This window comes from Erpetoichthys calabaricus, chromosome 3 (genome assembly GCF_900747795.2).
Source record: "Erpetoichthys calabaricus chromosome 3, fErpCal1.3, whole genome shotgun sequence".
NCBI lineage: Eukaryota > Metazoa > Chordata > Cladistia > Polypteriformes > Polypteridae > Erpetoichthys > Erpetoichthys calabaricus.
Genome location: NC_041396.2, coordinates 104,475,964 through 104,495,378, shown reverse-complemented (window position 1 = coordinate 104,495,378; position 19,415 = coordinate 104,475,964). Strand labels below are relative to the sequence as shown.

General features: G+C 38.4%; 2 protein-coding genes across 3 annotated transcripts in view; both read left to right on the top strand.

Moving 5' to 3' along the window:
- LOC127527298 (uncharacterized) overlaps positions 1 to 19,415 on the top strand; it is a 214,429-nt gene that overhangs the window by 107,149 nt on the left and 87,865 nt on the right. The window lies entirely within an intron of this gene.
- riox1 (ribosomal oxygenase 1) overlaps positions 1 to 19,415 on the top strand; it is an 81,236-nt gene that overhangs the window by 30,032 nt on the left and 31,789 nt on the right. Inside the window, exons 5-7 of the mRNA XM_028797258.2 lie at positions 3,505 to 3,618; positions 5,302 to 5,408; positions 16,424 to 16,531. Coding sequence (XP_028653091.2) covers positions 3,505 to 3,618; positions 5,302 to 5,408; positions 16,424 to 16,531 — 329 coding nt within the window. The remainder of the gene's footprint in view (positions 1 to 3,504; positions 3,619 to 5,301; positions 5,409 to 16,423; positions 16,532 to 19,415) is intronic.

The window sequence follows — 19,415 nt, the reverse complement described above, 5'->3', positions numbered from 1 at the left end:
TGGGTACGTTAGTTGATCATTAGGATCGTCACTGACTACTGCATCTACACTCTTGAAGGTCACTTTTTCACCCTGTATAAGATCAAGAAGTTTGTTGTTAATATTTAGAGAATCGTCGTTTGTGATGCTCAGTATTGCTCTTGCAGCAAGTTCTTGGGGAGTCACAGTCGAGAAATTAATATCACTGTAAAAGTTGAGCAACTGGGTTTTGTTGTGGTAAACATTGAGAAGGTAGTTCTGCCATTAGTTTTGTTGCATGTATCTTGGACTTCCTGGAAATGTGGAATGCTAATATGATCATTTTGCCTACACATATGTTGTTATTTTCAGAGTTTGCTTGCAGTGCGCCTGATAGTCCTTTGTATTGTTCCATATTGATCTTGTTGATCTAATCTGAGATAGTTGAGACAGGCGCCCTCTGTTTTAACATATGCATCTACAACGTACTGTTGGAGTAGTTTGTCGCTGGTGTGCAAAATGCTATATGTATTCCTCATTGCTAATCTGTACGTGTAAAATTGGCATTGAGTAAGCCTTATTCGCTTGGCGGTTCTTTTATCGGGAACATGTTGTAAATCTTTGTGCCAGCCAATGTCTCCATAAGGGAATAAAAGTGGGTAAACCATAACATGACGTTGTACAAAAACCTGTCGACAGAGAAGATACTGTCGTTCATTTTATGACAAAGGCTTAGGAAACAACCGTCACAGTATAATGAAAATAGCAAGGTGTATGAGAGGTCGCAGGCAGCGTGGGGAAGGGTTTGGAAGAGGACAAATAGGAATCAAGAAATGCCGTGTCGGCTGCGTGAGGGCGGGACCAGTTTTGAAGTGGAAGCAGGACGAACCAGAAGATATATATATATATATACTCTAATATTTCGTTGGACCGCCTTTAGCTTTTATTACGGCACGTATTCGCTGTGGCATTGTTTTGATAAGCTTCTGCAATGTCACAAGATTTAGTTCCATCCAGTGTTGCATTAATTTTTCACCAAGATCTTGCATTGATGATGGTAGAGTCTGACCGCCTCTCTTCTTACCCTGATGCGCCCATCACTCTGGAACAGGGTAAATCGGGACTCATCAGACCACATGACCTTCTTCCATTGCTCCAGAGTCCAATCTTTATGCTCCCTAGCAAATTGAAGCCTTTTTTTCCGGTTTGCCTCACTGATTAGTGGTTTTCTTACGGCTACACAGCTGTTCAGTCCCAATCCCCTGAGTTCCCTTCGCATTGTGCATGTGGAAATGCTCTTACTTTCACTATTAAACATAGACCTGAGTTCTACTGTTGTTTTTCTTCGATTTGATTTCACCAAACGTTTAAGTGATCGGCGATCACGATCATTCAGGATTTTTTTCCGGCCACATTTCTTCCACGAAGACGATGGGTCCCCACTATCCTTCCAGTTTTTAGTAATGCGTTGGACAGTTCTTAACCCAATTTTAGTAGTTTCTGCAATCTCCTTAGATGTTTTCTCTGCTTGATGCATGCCAATGATTTGACCCTTCTCAAACAGATCTTTTCCACGACCACGAGATGTGTCTTTCGACATGGTTGTTTAAGAAATGAGAAGCAACTCATTGCACCAGTTGGGGTTGAATAACTTGTTGCCAGCTGAAAGATAATCGCCCTTGCAGTAATTATCCAATAGGAGGCTCGTACCTATTTGCTTAGTTAAATCCAGGTGGCGACTTTTTTTTTGGCCAGGCAGTGTATATACAGTGATACCTTGAGATACAAGTGCCCCAACGTACGGGTTTTTTGAGATACGAGCCGTCACTAGGTCGATTTTTTGTCTTGAGTTACGAGCCAAAATTCGAAATACGAGCCATCAAAGAGCTTGTCCCCGCACATTCCGAGGAACTGACGACAGAGGGGTTGACGGAACTACAGACGCAGCAACATACAGAGGTTCTGCAGGAGATCGGTATCGCGGAGGAGGTTATCTCTTAAAGTGAGATAAAGGAAGTGTTTGCAATGTGGGAGAAAGTTTCGAACTTTAAAGAAAAGAAACACCCTGAAAAAATTACAACTGATCATACAGTGGCGCTATTTAATGACACTTGCCTAACTCCTGACTTTATTGAAAAGAAACTGAACTTGCAGCGGCGCTATTTAATGACACTTGCATAACGCCTGACTTTATTGAAAAGAAACTGAACGTGTAGCCGCGCTGTTTAATGACACTTGCCTAACGCCTGACTATTGAAAAGAAACTGAACTTGCAGCGGCGCTATTTAATGACACTTGCCTAACGCCTGACTTTATTGAAAAGAAACTGAATGTGCAGCCACGCTATTTAATGACACTTGCCTAACGCCTGACTTATTGAAAAGAAACTGAACGTGCAGCCGCCCTATTTAATGACACTTGCCTAACGCCTGACTTTACTGAAAATAAACTGAACGTGCAGCCACGCTATTTAATGACACTTCCCTAACTCATTTCAGAAACATCCTAAAGGGGAGGACTAAACAAAGCTCCTTGGACAGGTTTCTATTGAAACGCCCGGCGAATGAAAGTGACGAAAGCGTGGCAAAAAAGCAAAAAATTAGTGAAGAAGAAAATTAAGTTAAGCAAAAGTGAAGTGAAAGAAAAAACATTATACAATAGGCTAATCGGCTTTGCCAACGTCTGTTTATTTCTTTAGATTCTCTTTTATGTATTAGGTTTTATTTTGTTTGTATACAATATTTGTTCATTATAAATAAATTTTTCTTATGTTGAAAACATTCAACAAAAAATTGGGGTGGTTTTTTGGGGGCTGGCATGAATTAATCTCATTTCAGTTAATTTCAATGGGGAAAATTAATTTGAGATATGAGCATTTTGACTTACGAGCTCGGTCACGGAACGAATTAAACTCGTATCTCAAGGTATCACTGTACTCATGTTTTAATCATATTCAAAATAAATTATTAGATGGTTTTTTATTTTGGAGACTTTACCTAAGATTTTAAGTCAATCGCTAAATCCCAATGTAATCACATGTCCTGCCTTCCATGTTTAAAATGAAATGTATACCTTGCATTACACATATTTTGATTGTCAATATTTAGCCTTCAGCAGTGCAATTTATTTTGAGTGCATAACATGTTACTTTTTATTTGCAGAAATGCTTTTATTTTTAGTTTTAAAAAAAAAAAAGGTCGAAAAGTTAATTCAGTGGTGGAAGCTATGTTTCTGCTGCCGTGTAACTGAAATGGAATAATCATGAGTATTTGGTCAAACTTTACACATTAGCTTATTAGTACTTTGACAACCAGTTATAGCATGTACACACATACCCGAAACTGGGGTTTCTGTTCAATGAGAACTTTTGGAAGCTGTTATATGGTTGTATTTTATATAGTAGCTTTCTGATATGCAGAGAGTTCATAGTTGAAGAGAACTAAATCATCTTTGTGTTACTTGATCGGATACCTGCCTAGGGAAAAGTGTATATCCTGTAACTTTTGTCAATATAACATATTTTTTTTTATACCTATAAATTCCAAGAATGATGTCCAGTATGGTGTTAATCTTGACGTGACAAGCTACAACAATGGACAGCGACAGACTCATAATCCTCCTGGAAGAGCCCTGCCTTTTAGTGTATGGAATTACTTCAAGGTATAGCAATATCTTCATCAGCATCTCTCTACAAAAATAACAACCCCAGTAAGGTCCATCAAGATCCATTTTGCATTCAGTTAACATTTTCTGATTAGGCATAGAGTTTCAAATAGTTGTGTGTAAACAATACCTTAAAAAACACCTGTTTATATTTAGAATTTGAAATATAAAATATTCATGTATGTATCTGGGGTTGGGTAATAGGACCCGCTTCATGGATCCAGCATTCAGGGTTTGAATTCCTTACCTGGATGTTGTTTGTGTGGAGTTTACATTTTTTTCCTTGTGTCTGCGTGGGCTTTTGTTCCCCATTCCCAAAGATGAGCTGGTTTAGTTAATCAGTTATTCCAAACTGGCTGTATTGTTTTTTTTAAGGTGTTTACATAAATGGGTCATTCAGTGCACTGTTATCCTTTCAAGGGCACTGTCCTGCCCTGTGGTTACTGCTGCTTTGATAGCCTCCAACCCTGCACTACACTGAATTGGATTAAATGGGTGTGTGAAGTACATTTTGTATGTGCAATCCATTCTGTGTCAATAAATCTTAAATGTTTTGTCAAAATGCCCAGTTTATGTTGTTTGGAGAAGCAAGTAAAGTTTTAATTAGGTACATCTGCCCTTCTCATTTAATTATCTATTTGATGATCAGTAACAATTTCATGAGGGGGCAATGCTATGTAAACCAAGGTAGGCAGGTACAAAAAATTGTCTGTGCAGTTAGAGAGTCTGTGAGTTACTAAAGTTTATTTGTGTATAGTGTATTTTGATAGTGGCTGTCAGATTCACTGACATGAGTGTATGAAGAATACCAGTCATGCTGAGGTTTTTGAGTGTAACAGTGTCACATGTCTGTCAAGATACCGTGCTCAGAAATTGACCTCTTAGAGGGTTGTTAGAGACATAGATAATGGTTTACAATCGGTCAGCATATTCACATTCCCAAATTGCTTTTCCTTGCCACTAACAGAGACAGACGGCCAAAGAATCTTTTGAGTTATGTTTACCAGTTTCATCTAATTAATACTGAACGGAAAAGCAAGATATGGCAATAATCTTGTTAGCTCATTATACATTTTCTTAAAAATATGGACTGGTGCCAGGGTTATAGTGTGTGTTTTCTTGTTGCACATAATTAATTCCTTGAACCAAACAGAGCAACACATCCACCCATCCATCCAGCCTATCTGAGCCATAGGTTTTAATCAAATTTATCAATTCAGGGAGGTGGTATACTCATCTGTGAATGGGGTTTTTCAGCAGATAATGGTCAATGTCATAAATGCTAATGATGTTCTGCAGAATTTTAGGTACGAATGAGTGGTTACAAGAAAAGGCATTGCAAAATTCAGATTGCCTTGCAATTTCACCAACTGATAACAAGTGTGTCAGTTGCTTAGAGTATGAATTAATTACCACATAAGCTGAAACAAATTTGCAACACATTGAAGTTGGCTTAGGCTCAATCCCTGTGTTTCACTTTCAAAATGTTATTTACTGTATTTTCCCACAATATTGGGTTGCTGTAAGCAAGGGGGAATTAGTCAGTATTTGGTAGTATAACCTTTCTTTCTTTAAATCTTGCAAAATAAGTGATTTAGAAAAAATATATGCAATACTTATATATTGTATGGAGAGAAAGAGACCAAAAGTGCAAACTCTTTGTATTTTCTTTGTTTACAGAATGGCTGCTCTCTACGTTTGCTTAATCCCCAGGCTTTTTCTGTTACCGTATGGAATGTCCTTTCCATTTTACAGGAGCTTTTTGGAAGCATGGCTGGTGCCAATGTGTATGTTTATCTCTTTCTTGCTTTATTTAAAAAAAGTTAAATAACATCTAAATTAATAAAGGAAATGATTATAAGTTGAGAATCCCAGTAAAAATGTATATTTGTATCCTAATCAAGGTTATTATAGTTTTGCCTTTTTATTTTCGTTTTCATTACTATATTTCTTCTGGCCTTACTTAGAAATTCAGTTTCGTTTTAGTTGTTCTTCATCTTTTTTAGCTTTAATTTGTTTTTTATTTTACTAAGACATTTCTATTTTAGGGCGGCACGGTGGTGCAGTGGGTAGCGCTGCTGCCTCGCAGTTGGGAGACCTGGGGACCTGGGTTCAATTCCCGGGTCCTCCCTGCGTGGAGTTTGCATGTTCTCCCCGTGTCTGCGTGGGTTTCCTCCGGGCGCTCCGGTTTCCTCCCACAATCCAAAGACATGCAGGTTAGGTGGATTGGCGATTCTAAATTGGCCCTAGTGTGTGCTTGGTGTGTGGGTGTGTTTGTGTGTGTCCTGTGGTGGGTTGGCACCCTGCCTGGGATTGGTTCCCTGCCTTGTGCCCTGTGTTGGCTGGGATTGGCTCCAGCAGACCCCCGTGACCCTGTTTGGATTCAGCGGGTTGGAAAATGGATGGATGGATTTCTATTTTATTTTTATATCTATTAGTTTTAGTTTTAGTAATTATGGTCTGGTTAAAGAGCTGCTATCAAGTTTAGTTTTGTGTCACAATCAGACAGAATTGTACATTTAACGGATTTGGATATAATATGAGTTTAATGTTAGTGGATGCTTACTACACTACGTAGCTTACTATCTGGTTTTGTTTTTGTCTGATAAAAACATGCATAATCAAAACCAGATACTGTATATGAACAATTTTATAATTTTTTAAATATTTTCTGTCATTTGTGCTGAACAAATGTGTGCTGACTGTTGACATTTTTCATTTTTTTCCTTGCCCAGAATGGGCCAATTTGTAATTAAATGTAGGTGAATTTTAAGGTTTGAGGGTTTTTTTTTTTTTTTCCCCCTCTGTAAATGTGTACAGCACATATCATATCCTGATCCAATACATTATGCTTATGTTTAATGCCTTCAATGTTGCATTCAAAAATCTCCCATACTGGGCTTTATTTTCTACCAGCCATATTGATCTCTGATTCTGTCTCGAGCACATACAGTTTATAGACAGAATTTTGTTACCTGCAGGCCTGAAAAGATAACAAAAATCAGAAAATCAATTCTGCTGTGTTCTGACCTGTTGAAAATCATGGGGGCTTAGGAAGAACGGGACTCTTGGACTTGAATCGGTGTGCAGACCCCTCCTAGCTGTGTTGAGGGAAACAAAAACAAGCATTTAGTGTCAAGGTTAGAGGCAGTGGGACTTGAATAGCCCATGCATAAGAACAGTAAATCCTTAAATGAGCACAGTAAGAGCAGGTAATAGGAGTATGGATATGCACAAACAACAGAGACAGCATCTGAGATTAGGAGTAATATATACATTATCTAAACCTGTTTATCCAGAGTAGGATTGCAGAAAACTCGGAGCCTACCGCAACAGCTCTGGATGCAAGGCAGAAAAAGTCCCTGGTATGCAATATGTATGATATGGACGATGTTAAGAACAAAAAATAGATATTTCAGTTATATATTTTGAGAGACAGAGAAAAATTGAAAAAATTGGGACAAATTTTAAAACATAATTCTGTTACTGAATTATTTTTACAATATCAGGTATTTTGAGCTGTGAAAATAAACTAAACAAAGATAAATTAATAAATATAGAATAAATACAAAAACACATTAGTATGTTTAGTTTTTCACCAGTTGGCAGAGACTCGTTTGTCCTACCTACCTGTAGTTCAGTAGAGACATTGCCAGCTCAGGAATTTTACAAGGTTTGTATAGTTTCATTGTTAAACGACTTTTTTAAAGCAAAAGTGATTGGTCAGTAACAATATGCTGATCTTGTATGATGACTGTCAGTCTCTCGATCAAAGCCGTTTTATTTTCAGTAAGGATTTCTTCTGTGCTAAGTGGCAGGGGAATTCTTGTCAACAAAACGCAGGCACCTGAGAAATAAACTGAAACATTACTCACTCATGATTTTTCTGTCCATACGGTAAAGGTTTTGTTGACCAGCACATTCCAATTTTAGGCATTTGAATTTCATCTTGATATACAACAAGCGCAAACAAAGCCATCACAGTAAATTGCTTTCTATGCCACACGCTTTACGTGCCCATTTTCAGCTCACTCTTTCACTGCAAATTCTGTGTGAATACCCTCCTTCCTTCACCAGCCACTGTTCACTGGATGAATATACATAGGCGGCTCGTGGTTGATTACTTTCTGTTTTAGAGTTAAACGTTACAAGGGTTAAAGACTAACCATAACAATATTAAATGAAATATTTTAAACGAAAATTAAAAAATTTAGTCTTTCCAGCCACTTTTAACAGTTTTTTGTTTTAGTTAATTTTATTTCAGTTTGCGAAAATATTTTTTTTAATAATTTCAGTTTTTATTTTAGTTTTCATTAACTATAATAACCTTGATCCTAATGTAATCTGAGCTGTTCTGTAATATACTATAGTTTAGAATAAATAATCTCCATCATTAAGCAGACTTTATGTTAATACATTTAGAAGTGACATCCTAATACTTCAGAGTAATATAGAGTTTCTTTAAGGTACCTCTGTAGTACTAGGGTGTTATATCGTGTTAGCTATTATGGATGTAATGAGAAGCCAAGCAAAATGAAACCTTTCATTGCCAAACTAAAAAGACTGCAATATGCAAGCTTTTGAGGCAACTCGGGCCCCTTCTTCAGGCAAAATGTAATCATCTTGTATGTAATTACATCTTTCCTGAAAAAGGTCGCCCGAGTTGCCTTCTCATTTAAAGTACCTCAGAGTAGTTCTAATTTATCCATCGTTAATTACATTTGGTGTTGCGAAAGTAAAATTTTCTAGATGATCAAGTATGTGTGAGTAGGGTATGGGTTATTGCCGCTTGATATGTTCCAACTTTGTTTCTAACCTCGTATTGGATGTTTCCCATGTGAAATAGCTTCTTGGCTTTTTGTTCATATGTTTAAATACAGTATATTTGAATGTTATACATTTATTATAAAATGTCTAAACTGACAAGAAGCAATTATGACAAATCTTGGCATAATTGTTTTCTGTTATTTTGTGATGCTTTAAATCTTATTTCACATATACAAAATAAACAAAACTTAATGGAAATTTAAGATTATAAATATTTTAAAGTCTATTTACTTACAGTGAGAAAGCATTTACTGTTAATGTTTTGAAAAACTATATGCATGGATTTATTTACTGAGTAGAACATATTATCATCTAGTTACATTTAATGTTTTGTTTATATTTTTTATTATTTAAGCTTTCAAATCTGCCTGTTTTCTCCTTGGTATTTTGCTTATAAAGTAATGATATTACACCCATCATCAGCTGTATGTTTTGGGTCATTGTCCATCTGTATCATGAAACCCCGGCCTATCAATTTGACTTCATTTAGCCAGATTTGAGCAGACAGTATGTCTCTGAACACTTCAGAATTCATTCGGCTGCTTCTGTCCTGTGTCACATCATCAATAAACACTAGTGTCCCAGTGCCACTGGCAGCCATGCACGCCCAAGACAACACACTGCCTCCACCGTGTTTTACAGATGATGTGGTATGCTTTGGATAATGAGCTGTTCTACGCCTTCTCCATACTTTTTTCTTGCCATCATTTTGGTAGAGGTTGATTTTGGTTTCATCTGTCCAAAGAATGTTTTTCCATAACTGTGCTGGCTTTTTTAGATGTTCTTTAGCAAAGTCCAATCTAGCCTTTCTATTCTTGAGGCTTACGAGTGGCTTGCACCTTGGAGTGCACCCTCTGTATTTACTTTCATGCAGTCTTCTCTTTATGGTAGACTTGGATATTGATTCACCTACCCCCTGGAGAGTGTTGTTCACTTGGTTGGCTGTTGTGAAGGGGTTTCTCTTCACCATGGAAATGATTCTGCGATCATCCACCACTGTTGTCTTCCGTGGACGTCCAGGTCTTTTTGCGTTGCTGAGTTCACCAGTGCTTGCTTTCTTTCTCAGGATGTACCAAACTGTAGATTTTGCCACTCGTAATATTGTAGCAATTTCTCGGATGGGTTTTTTCACAGCTTAAGGATGGCTTCTTTCACCTGCATGGAGAGCTCCTTTGACCGCATGTTGTCTGTTCACAGCAAAATCTTCCACATGCAAGCACCACACTCTCAAATCAACTCCAGGCCTTTTATCTGCTTAATTGATAATGACATAACGACGGACTTGCCCACACCTGCCCATGAAATAGCCTTTGAGTCAATTGTCCAATTACTTTTGAGCCCCTGAAATGAAGTGATTGTGTTAAGAAAAATGCTTAGTTGCCTCACATTTTTATGCAATCGTTTTGTTCACCCCACTGAATTAAAGCTGAAAGTCTGCACTTCAACTGCATCTGAGTTGTTTCATTTAAAATTCATTGTGGTAATGTACAGAACCAAAATTAGAAAAAAGCTGTGTCTGTCCAAATGTTTATGGACCTAACTGTATATGTATATACTGAATGTGTATATATGTGTATATATGTATATGTGTATGTATGTATATACATACAGGTATAAATACAGAGTAAAAGTGAGACGATGGATGTATTTTTTTATAGAAATATGACTACAGAATGAAAATGATTTTTTTTAAAAATAGAAATAAAAGTATTAGCTCAGAATGGAAATGAAACAGATGAAAATGGTGGCGTGGTTACAAAGGAATCAACATTTTTCAGGATTGTAAATTTTGTTTCAGTGTAAAATAATTCCATTTATCACTTTGTTTTGTTCATCACAAAGACAACTTTGAAAAGCGCTATGAAACTCGAACAGTATGGTATTCGCACACATTGCAACTACCCAAGCGGATGCTCAGTGGAGCACTGACTCAGAATTTGGCTATGTGTATGACGTCGTGCCTAAGCGCTTGCTGGGACTGCCAGAGACTGGAAATTTCGCAACAGACTGTCTCTCTTTGAGATAACCTGTTACAGGGTTCCTGAGACTCAGAGTGGAAAGTGTAGAAGCAGCATTAAGTATTTTTTGCATCGCATTATAATCTTTGGTGACCATTTTTGTTTGAAAAAACATTCCTTATTCTGAGATTTACATTTTGTTAAAACAAGATTCGTTTAACATTATGTTCTATGAATGTTTGTCTGGGCCCACACAAAGTATTCATTATACTGAAAATTTTGCTACTTTGGTATTTGCTATAACAGGATTTGACCTGTATTTAGAAAGAAACTGAGAACCTTCGTATACTGGAATTACCAGAGATAATATATCTGTACAGGCTGAGGCAAAAAAAAGGCAAAGCCAAAAATTACAAAAGTTTATCCTTTTTTAAGAGCAAGTACTGGTTAGGAAATGAACAAAAACTAGACAAATGGGTAAAATATCATGTGGGTAGTGCTGGGCGGTACAGTAATCCCTCCTCCATCGCGGGGGTTGCGTTCCAGAGCCACCCGCGAAATAAGAAAATCCGCGAAGTAGAAACCATATGTTTATATGGTTATTTTTATATTGTCATGCTTGGGTCACAGATTTGCGCAGAAACACAGGAGGTTGTAGAGAGACAGGAACGTTATTCAAACACTGCAAACAAACATTTGTCTCTTTTTCAAAAGTTTAAACTGTGCTCCATGACAAGACAGAGATGACAGTTCTGTCTCACAATTAAAAGAATGCAAACATATCTTCCTCTTCAAAGGAGCAAACAAATCAATAGGGCTGTTTGCTTTTAAGTATGCGAAGCACCGCGGCACAAAGCTGTTGAAGGCGGCAGCTCACACCCCCTCCGTCAGGAGCAGAGAGAGAGAGAGACAGATAAAAAAATCAATACGTGCCCCTCGTGCTTTTAAGTATGCGAAGCACCGTACTGCATGTCGCTTCACGAAGCAGCTGCACAGAAGGTAGCCAACGTGAAGATAATCTTTCAGCATTTTTAGACGAGCGTCCGTATCGTGTAGGTGTGCGAACAGCCCCCCTGCTCAATCCCCCTACGTCAGGATCAGAAAAAGTCAGCGCAAGAGAGAGAGAGAGAGAGAGAAAAGTAAGCTGGGTAGCTTCTCGGCCATCTGCCAATAGCGTCCCTTGTATGAAATCAACTGGGCAAACCAACTGAGGAAGCATGTACCAGAAATTAAAAGACCCATTGTCCGCAGAAATCCGCGAATCAGCAAAAAATCTGCGATATATATTTAAATATGCTTACATATAAAATCCGCGATAGAGTGAAGCCGCGAAAGGCGAAGCACGATATAGCGAGGGATCACTGTATACCGGTTCATACCGAAAACCGTTTTTTATTTTTTTTATCATATGGATTTTTCTTATACCGCAACACCGGTTTAAATTGCCTAAACGACGTTCGGTACGTGGCGCAGCAGGAAACTGTTCAAGTGGGGACCTTTGTCACTGCTACACCGCTAAACACAGATTTGTTGCACTAGGGCTCTTTTTCACTGCTACACCACCAAATAGTGGGCGGTAGCATAGGTATGCCGCGCGGTGAAAATGGACAGAGAGCATTCCAAAACTGAACTAAAAGTAAAGTTGAACATGATGAACAGAAGAACTTTTGCCGAAAAAAAGGAGTCGCGTCCGTCGCCTGGAGATACTTTAGTTTTAAAAGGTCAGATGTGTAAATACTGTTTCTATACTACTGGATAATACTGCAAGCCAAGTTGTACTTGTTTTATTTGTTTTCAATACAGTGTAATGTACCTGGGTACTGTGTAATAGTGTGACGACATGTTGACTTTATTCTTGACATTTCTACTTTATTCTCGCCGTTTATGTCAAGATTAAAGTCGACATGTTGACTTTATTCTCGTAATTTGTCATTAAAGTAGAACATCGCAAACTAAACTTCATCGTAAAATGAATATTTAATTTACTAGATTTTCTCAAACCCCGTCATAAGTTATATAGCACATTAAATGCTTTGTGTTAAGTGATTCTTAAACTGACTTCTTCTTGCACTAAGAGGAGGCGCCGGCAGCGATCGCTGCACAGAATACATTCACTTCATGATCTTCCTGCTCTCTGAACATTTAGAATGCTAAGATAAATACTTAATATAATTTTCATGATGAAATGCATTAAAGCATGCATTAATCATATGGGGGCACGGTGGAGTGCCTGCCTTGCATTTGCATGTTTTTCTGGTGGGTTTACTCGGCGTGCTTCAGTTTCCTTTCAAAGTCATGTAGGATATGGGGTTTTGTTGTGCTATATTGACCCTGCTAGTGTATGTTTTGCTTGTATTCATCCTGCGATGCGCTGGCGACTCGTTCAGAGATGGGCGCAACTCTGAATGGATGGCATAATTAAACATGTATAACAAAGATATTTTTAAAGTTCTGAACACTCTGTGGGCTAAGTTTATAACTAGTTTTAATTTCACAAAGACGTTTATCGTGTGGTGATTGGTTATGTGGTGAAAGAAAAAGGAAGGATAGGAACTGGGGTTTTGGTACGTCAGATAGAGACAGCATGCATGCAATAAAGATAGCCCGCTCAGAAGAACATGCATTGAATTCTGTGTTCGTGTCTCCGACCAGCAGATCACAAACCCAACATTTACACAATATTTAAGTTAAACCTGTGCGATAGCTATTCATACATCCAGTTTTTTGGAGCCTCGTCACACCTGCCATAATGTTCTCTACACTGAACATACACCTGGGGACCCCTTACTGCGAGGGAGCAGCACTACCACCTCACTACCACGCATGTGTAATACCTGCTTTAATACATTTCATCATGAAAATGACATCAAGTATTTATCTTAGCATTCTAAATTTTCAGATAGCAGGAATATCATGAAGTGAATGGATTCTGTATGGTGATCGCTGTCTTCTCTTAGTGCGGAGGAAGTCAGTTTAAGAAGCGTAGTGATTAACCACTGGGTCGGGGAACGTAACACAAAGCATTTAATGTGCTGCATTAATTTATGACGGGGTAAATTAAGTAATTGATTAAACATTGATTTTAGGAAGAAGTTTAGTTTACGACATTCTACTTTAATTATGAAGTAAACTATGAGAATAAAGTGGAAATGTCGACTTTAATCTCGACATAAACGGCGAGAATAAAGTGGAAATGTTGACTTTGTTCTCGACATATAGTTTGTTTTTTTCTTCCCAGTATAGCTTAGCTTGAAGCAAGGTCCATATTAATGCAGTTTGCCTAAATGATGGTTCATTTGGTAAAGATGTCATCACCAAGTTGCACTTGTTGTATTTTATTTTAATTTGGTGAATACTGTGTAATGCACCTGGGCTTGAAGTCTTGAAGTAATAGTGCAACTATCATAATAATACTATTATTTATTTTATTGTTATTATTTATTAGTTTAAATATTATGCAGTTTAATGATGATAAAGTTGTTTATAAAGTCACTTTAACGTATCAGTGGACAGAGATTGTTAACATTAACAGAAAGTGTAGTTGGTTTACAAAAAATATTTACTATTTATTCCTTTTCTAAGACATATTCGGTGCAGTACAATTTTTGACAAGCACTTCTGGATATTGTACTAAGTCTAAATGCCTCTTTGTATGGTTGGAAATATGTTGTTAAAATTATAGTTTGTTTTTGCAAAATTTGTTCAATAAAAAGGTTCTATATTTTGACTGCATCTGTCATGCAATGTGATACCTTCTCCATTAGTGCCACCCCCTTGAAAACTATCACTTTATGGGGCAATGCAAAACTGTATTACAGTGATCCCTCGCTATATCGCGCTTCGCCTTTCGCGGCTTCACTCCATCGCGGATTTTATATGTAAGCATATTTAAATATATATCGCGGATTTTTCGCTGCTTCGCGGGTTTCTGCGGACAATGGGTCTTTTAATTTCTGGTACATGTTTCCTCAGTTGGTTTGCCCAGTTGATTTCATACAAGGGACGCTATTGGCAGATGGCTGAGAAGCTAGATTGCTTACTTTTCTCTCTCTCTCTCGCGCTGACGTAGGGGGGTGTGAGCAGGGGGGCTGTGTGCAGCTGCTTCCTGAAAGGACATGCTGCACGGAGCTTCGCATACTTAAAAGCTCAAAGGGCACGTATTGATTTTTGACTGTTTGTTTTTCTGTGGCTCTCTCTCTCTCTCTGATCCTGACGGAGGGGGTGTGAGCTGCCGCCTTCGACAGCTTTGTACCGGCGGTGCTTCGCATACTTAAAACCCAAAAAGCCCTATTGATTTTTTTTTTTGACTGCTTGCTTTGCACTCCTTTGAAAAGGAAGATATGTTTGCATTCTTTTAATTGTGAGACAGAACTGTCATCTCTGTCTTGTCATGGAGCACAGTTTAAACTTTTGAAAAAGAGACAAATGTTTGTTTGCAGTGTTTGAATAACGTTCCTGTCTCTCTACAACCTCCTGTGTTTCTGCGCAAATCTGTGACCCAAGCATGACATTCTAAAAATAACCATATAAACATATGGTTTCTACTTCGCGGATTTTCCTATTTCGCGGGTGGCTCTGGAACGCAACCCCCGTGATGGAGGAGGGATTACTGTAATACTTGTGTGTACATTAAAATGTTTTTTTTGTACAATGTACAATACTCTTGACAGTGGAATAGGTTATTCTTAGCCAGTAATTGCAGTGGAAAATGTGGTTAACATCCACTCATGCATGGGGAAAAAAATACCGTTGAATACCGTGAAACCGGGATAATTTAGAAAAATACCGTGATATAGAATTTTGGTCATACCGCCCACCCCTACATGTGGGTTAGTCTTTCCTTTTGATTCCCTAAAACTTTGAAGCCTTGTGGGTAAACTTGTCAGTTTTTTATAGAAAGAAGAGTCAATATTGTTGCACTCAATTTTGGTGACTTTGAAAAGTTGATCAGCAGTGGAAAAATGTTTACCAGCTATTATGTAATTGATACAAGACCGAATATTCCCTTTATGGTTTAAATCTGGACTCTGACCACACCAAAAATATGAGATTGATGGACTTGAATTCAGTTCACATCTTTGTGGTCTTTGCAGTGTTGGCAGGGCCATTGTCTTGTTTAAATGTAACTTTTGATCATTCCTCCTCTGAAAATTACAAATTCCTTCTAATAATTGTCCATCTTTAATGTGTCTTGGTGTCAAGTTGAATTCTTGTAACACTCTTCACTGGCTTTTTTTTTTGTCTTTCAATAGCATAAATTTTATAGTGTTTGTCCCTGCATGAGGTGGCTTTGCTTATTCCAGATTATCTGGAACATTATCAACATTATCTGCTGTTTTAAAACATTAACCTATTCTCTCCGTGCGTGATAGAGCAGTAGGTATTTTCTTTGCCTTTAGCATCTTTTAAACTTTAGAATAGCTACAGTATAGCTGGACTGACGAAGCCCAGCTATATGATCGATTTCCATTAGGATTTATAACACTGCATGTTGTAGGTCTCTCCCATCTCTGTCATACATGATTTTAAGCTCATAACAAGACTAGAGATTAAAAGTACCTCGTTTGTTTTTGGAAGTATTTGGATATCCATTGAATGTTTACATTAGATATTGCAGTCACTATTATGATGTTGCTTTTGTGTTCAAAGATTATATATGTGAGTTTTGTTTCCAGATTTTTTTTTCCTTCCCCCAAAAGGTATTTTGTATAACAAATGTTTACCAGCAAAGTATTGTATGGAGGCTCTCAATAAAGTATAGTTTGTGTTTTAATGTGCTATATATCCTCGCATTACATAATCTACATGGGTCCCTAGACATTTCTTCTTGCCCATGCCCATGAATGTACCTTTAGAGGTGTTGCTGATTTGACTTTCACTATTCCTGTATCTCATTCTCTTTTTTGGGGGGTGATACATGCATGTTTACAGTATAATGTGGTATTTTAAACACCATAAATGTTTGTATTTTGCACAATACCTACTGTATCAATTTATTTTTCCTTTTCATATTTCAGATACCTTACTCCTGCTGGGACACAAGGCTTTGCTCCACATTATGATGATATTGAAGCTTTTATCATTCAGTTAGAAGGCAAAAAACACTGGCGAGTCTACCAGCCAAGGTTATTTTTCTGTCTATATGTCTATCCAACTTTTTTCAACTTGATTTTTCCTGTACAAAGTTAATAATTTTTGATCCAAATCTAGTCTTTTCTAATAAGATTGTGCATTCTGACAATTCAAATTTATTATGGTAAACATTTTACCAGAATTGTACCCTTCCACACATATTGAAAATTGGACATGAATAACTGATTTAATGTTTTGTTGAGTTATTTTGTATTAATTAAAATGGGTAGCTTTCAGTTAAAACAATAGAACAGTTACAGGTAATTAAAGTGTTGGTATATTAAACTGCACCTGAGCAGCAGGCAAGCTATTCTAAGCCAAGTGTGACGATGCGGGTTCTGCTCCATGCTCCCATCTGCTATTCGGGAGCCCTTGAACCCAACACCGTCAGTAATGTTACCGATGAGCTAGACAGTGAGGTAACAACATAGCGAGGGGATGATGTAAAAAGCACAAAGTGCTTTTATTTAAAAATAATCAAAACAAAGTGTCCATAAATAAATAAGTGCAGTGGTTCCCAAAGTTCAATAAATAAATCCATAAAAGAAATGTGGAGGTTTAAAAAAAATTGAAACAACAATCCTTTAAAAGCCGAGGTTAAAACACCGCTGGAAGCAGTCCTTTAAAACAATTATGAGCCCAGTGCTTCTTTTACATTAGCGTCTCGCCTGCTTCTCCCGTTTGGGCCCAGCAGCAGGCGAGACGCTCTCTCAGCAGCTGACCTTTCTCTCAATCACTCAGGTCTGGAGGCCTCCCGATCCAAGCTTCGGTTTCGCTCTCATCCCAGACCGGGACCTAGTTTCGCTCCAACTGCTAGGACTCCCACGCTGGAAATTATAAGCTTAAGTGACCCGACTCCCGCTGTCTTCCACGGTGGGTCACCTTCCTCACTAGTCACTCCCGCTCTTCTCCAAATGCTCAGCGGGAGTATAGCTACACACCTTGCTAGGGCCAACAGTCCAGCTGCACTCGAGCATGCTCTCGCTCGTTTGCCTTCGCTCTCTCTCTCTCTCTCTCTGGCTTTCTCCTGCTCCGTGCACTTCAGCAACCTCCTTCTTTCTTTCCTTTCCTCATTTTCTTTTCTCCCTCCCGTCTAGCCAGCTCTCGCTTCTATTTATGTTGAAAGGGCATAGCAGCTGCAGCACATTAGCATCCCCAGGAACAATCACGGATGTGGGCAGTCTCTCACCTGTGCACTTAGGTGAGAAACGGCCACACCGCAGATCATCCCGAGACCCGCTTTAGCCACAACAACCACGCCCCCTTGCTAAGCCGCAAGCGCAGTGATTATTTTAAAAACTGGCCTTTGCTGAGAGAGCTGTGGACCCACAACACCACACCAACACATATCAAAACTATGCAAATTCTCATGCCTAATCTACTGTAAAAAAAAATGCTAAGGTCTATGTGCCAGTCCCTACTAGCAATTAGATAAGTCAGTTTGGCTTTGGTGACACTATCGAAAGAGGGAGTGCTAGTGTGAGACACACAAGGAGTGGTAAAGGAGTAGGAGCTGTGCTTGGAGTCACCTTCAGAATCATAAAAATGGGCAGATGGTAAGCACGGCACCTCAAAATGAGAAAGTCTAACGAGCAGGCTTTAGGGGAATGTGCTCGATGGACAGAGCACCGGTCAACAAAGGTTCAGATACAGAGTACAGGCACTGAAGGTACACATAGGGCAAGAGACATTACCTGACCGGTAACATGGCTACTAACAGGATAAAAATGGTTCATTTATTATGTGGTGATTGGATTTTCACATTTTTTAGGATCATTTACGTGTATAATCAAAATAATTTACAAAGACATTGTTGGTCATAATGAAATTATTGGTTATGTAGGCTGTTAGCAAACTACCATTTCTTCACCTCTCGTCTTTGAGTTGTTATGGGGAAGGGAGCAGCTACTCTAGTAGCCATGCAGACAAAGTAGTAGAAATTATTTGGTTGGGATGGTTTCGGGACACAAAAGTATAATGTGACAGTGCATGACGTAGAATACAGTGTTAATGTTACATTCCCTGTCACTTTTTTGTGCAAAAATTAATTTGTAATGAATTTGAAGAATTTGTCAGCCTTTAGTCTCTAGTAATCTGGATGGGAAAGGAGCTGAAGAGTATCTAAATCCACAGTTGCCAGTCTTTCTTAGTTGAGTCTGTATTTACTAAAAATACTGTTACCTCTGTTACATTATTGTGTTTATGGAGCTTAGGCAATTTTCAAGTAATTGGTACTAGACTGTAGAGGAATATACAGTGCATCCGGAAAGTATTCACAGCGCATCACTTTTTCCACATTTTGTTATGTTACAGCCTTATTCCAAAATGGATTCATTTTTTTCCTCAGAATTCTACACACAACACCCCATAATGACAACGTGAAAAAAGTTTACTTGAGGTTTTGCAAATTTATTAAAAATAAAAAAATTTTTGATCATCCTTGAGATGTTTCTGCAGCTTAATTGGAGTCCACCTGTGGTAAATTCAGTCGATTGGACATGATTTGGAAAGGCACACACCTGTCTATATAAGGTCCCACAGTTGACAGTTCATGTCAGAGCACAAACCAAGCATGAAGTCAAAGGAATTGTCCGTAGACCTCCGATACAGGATTGTCTCGAGGCACAAATCTGGGGAAGGTTACAGAAAAATTTCTGCTGCTTTGAAGGTCACAGTGAGCACAGTGGCCTCCATCATCCGTAAGTGAAAGAAGTTCGAAACCACCAGGACTCTTCCTAGAGCTGACCGGCCATCTAAACAGAACGATTGGGGGGGAAGGGCCTTAGTCAGGGAGGTGACCAAGATTCCGATGGTCACTCTGTCAGAGCTCCAGAGGTCCTCTGTGGAGAGAGGAGAACCTTCCAGAAGGACAACCAT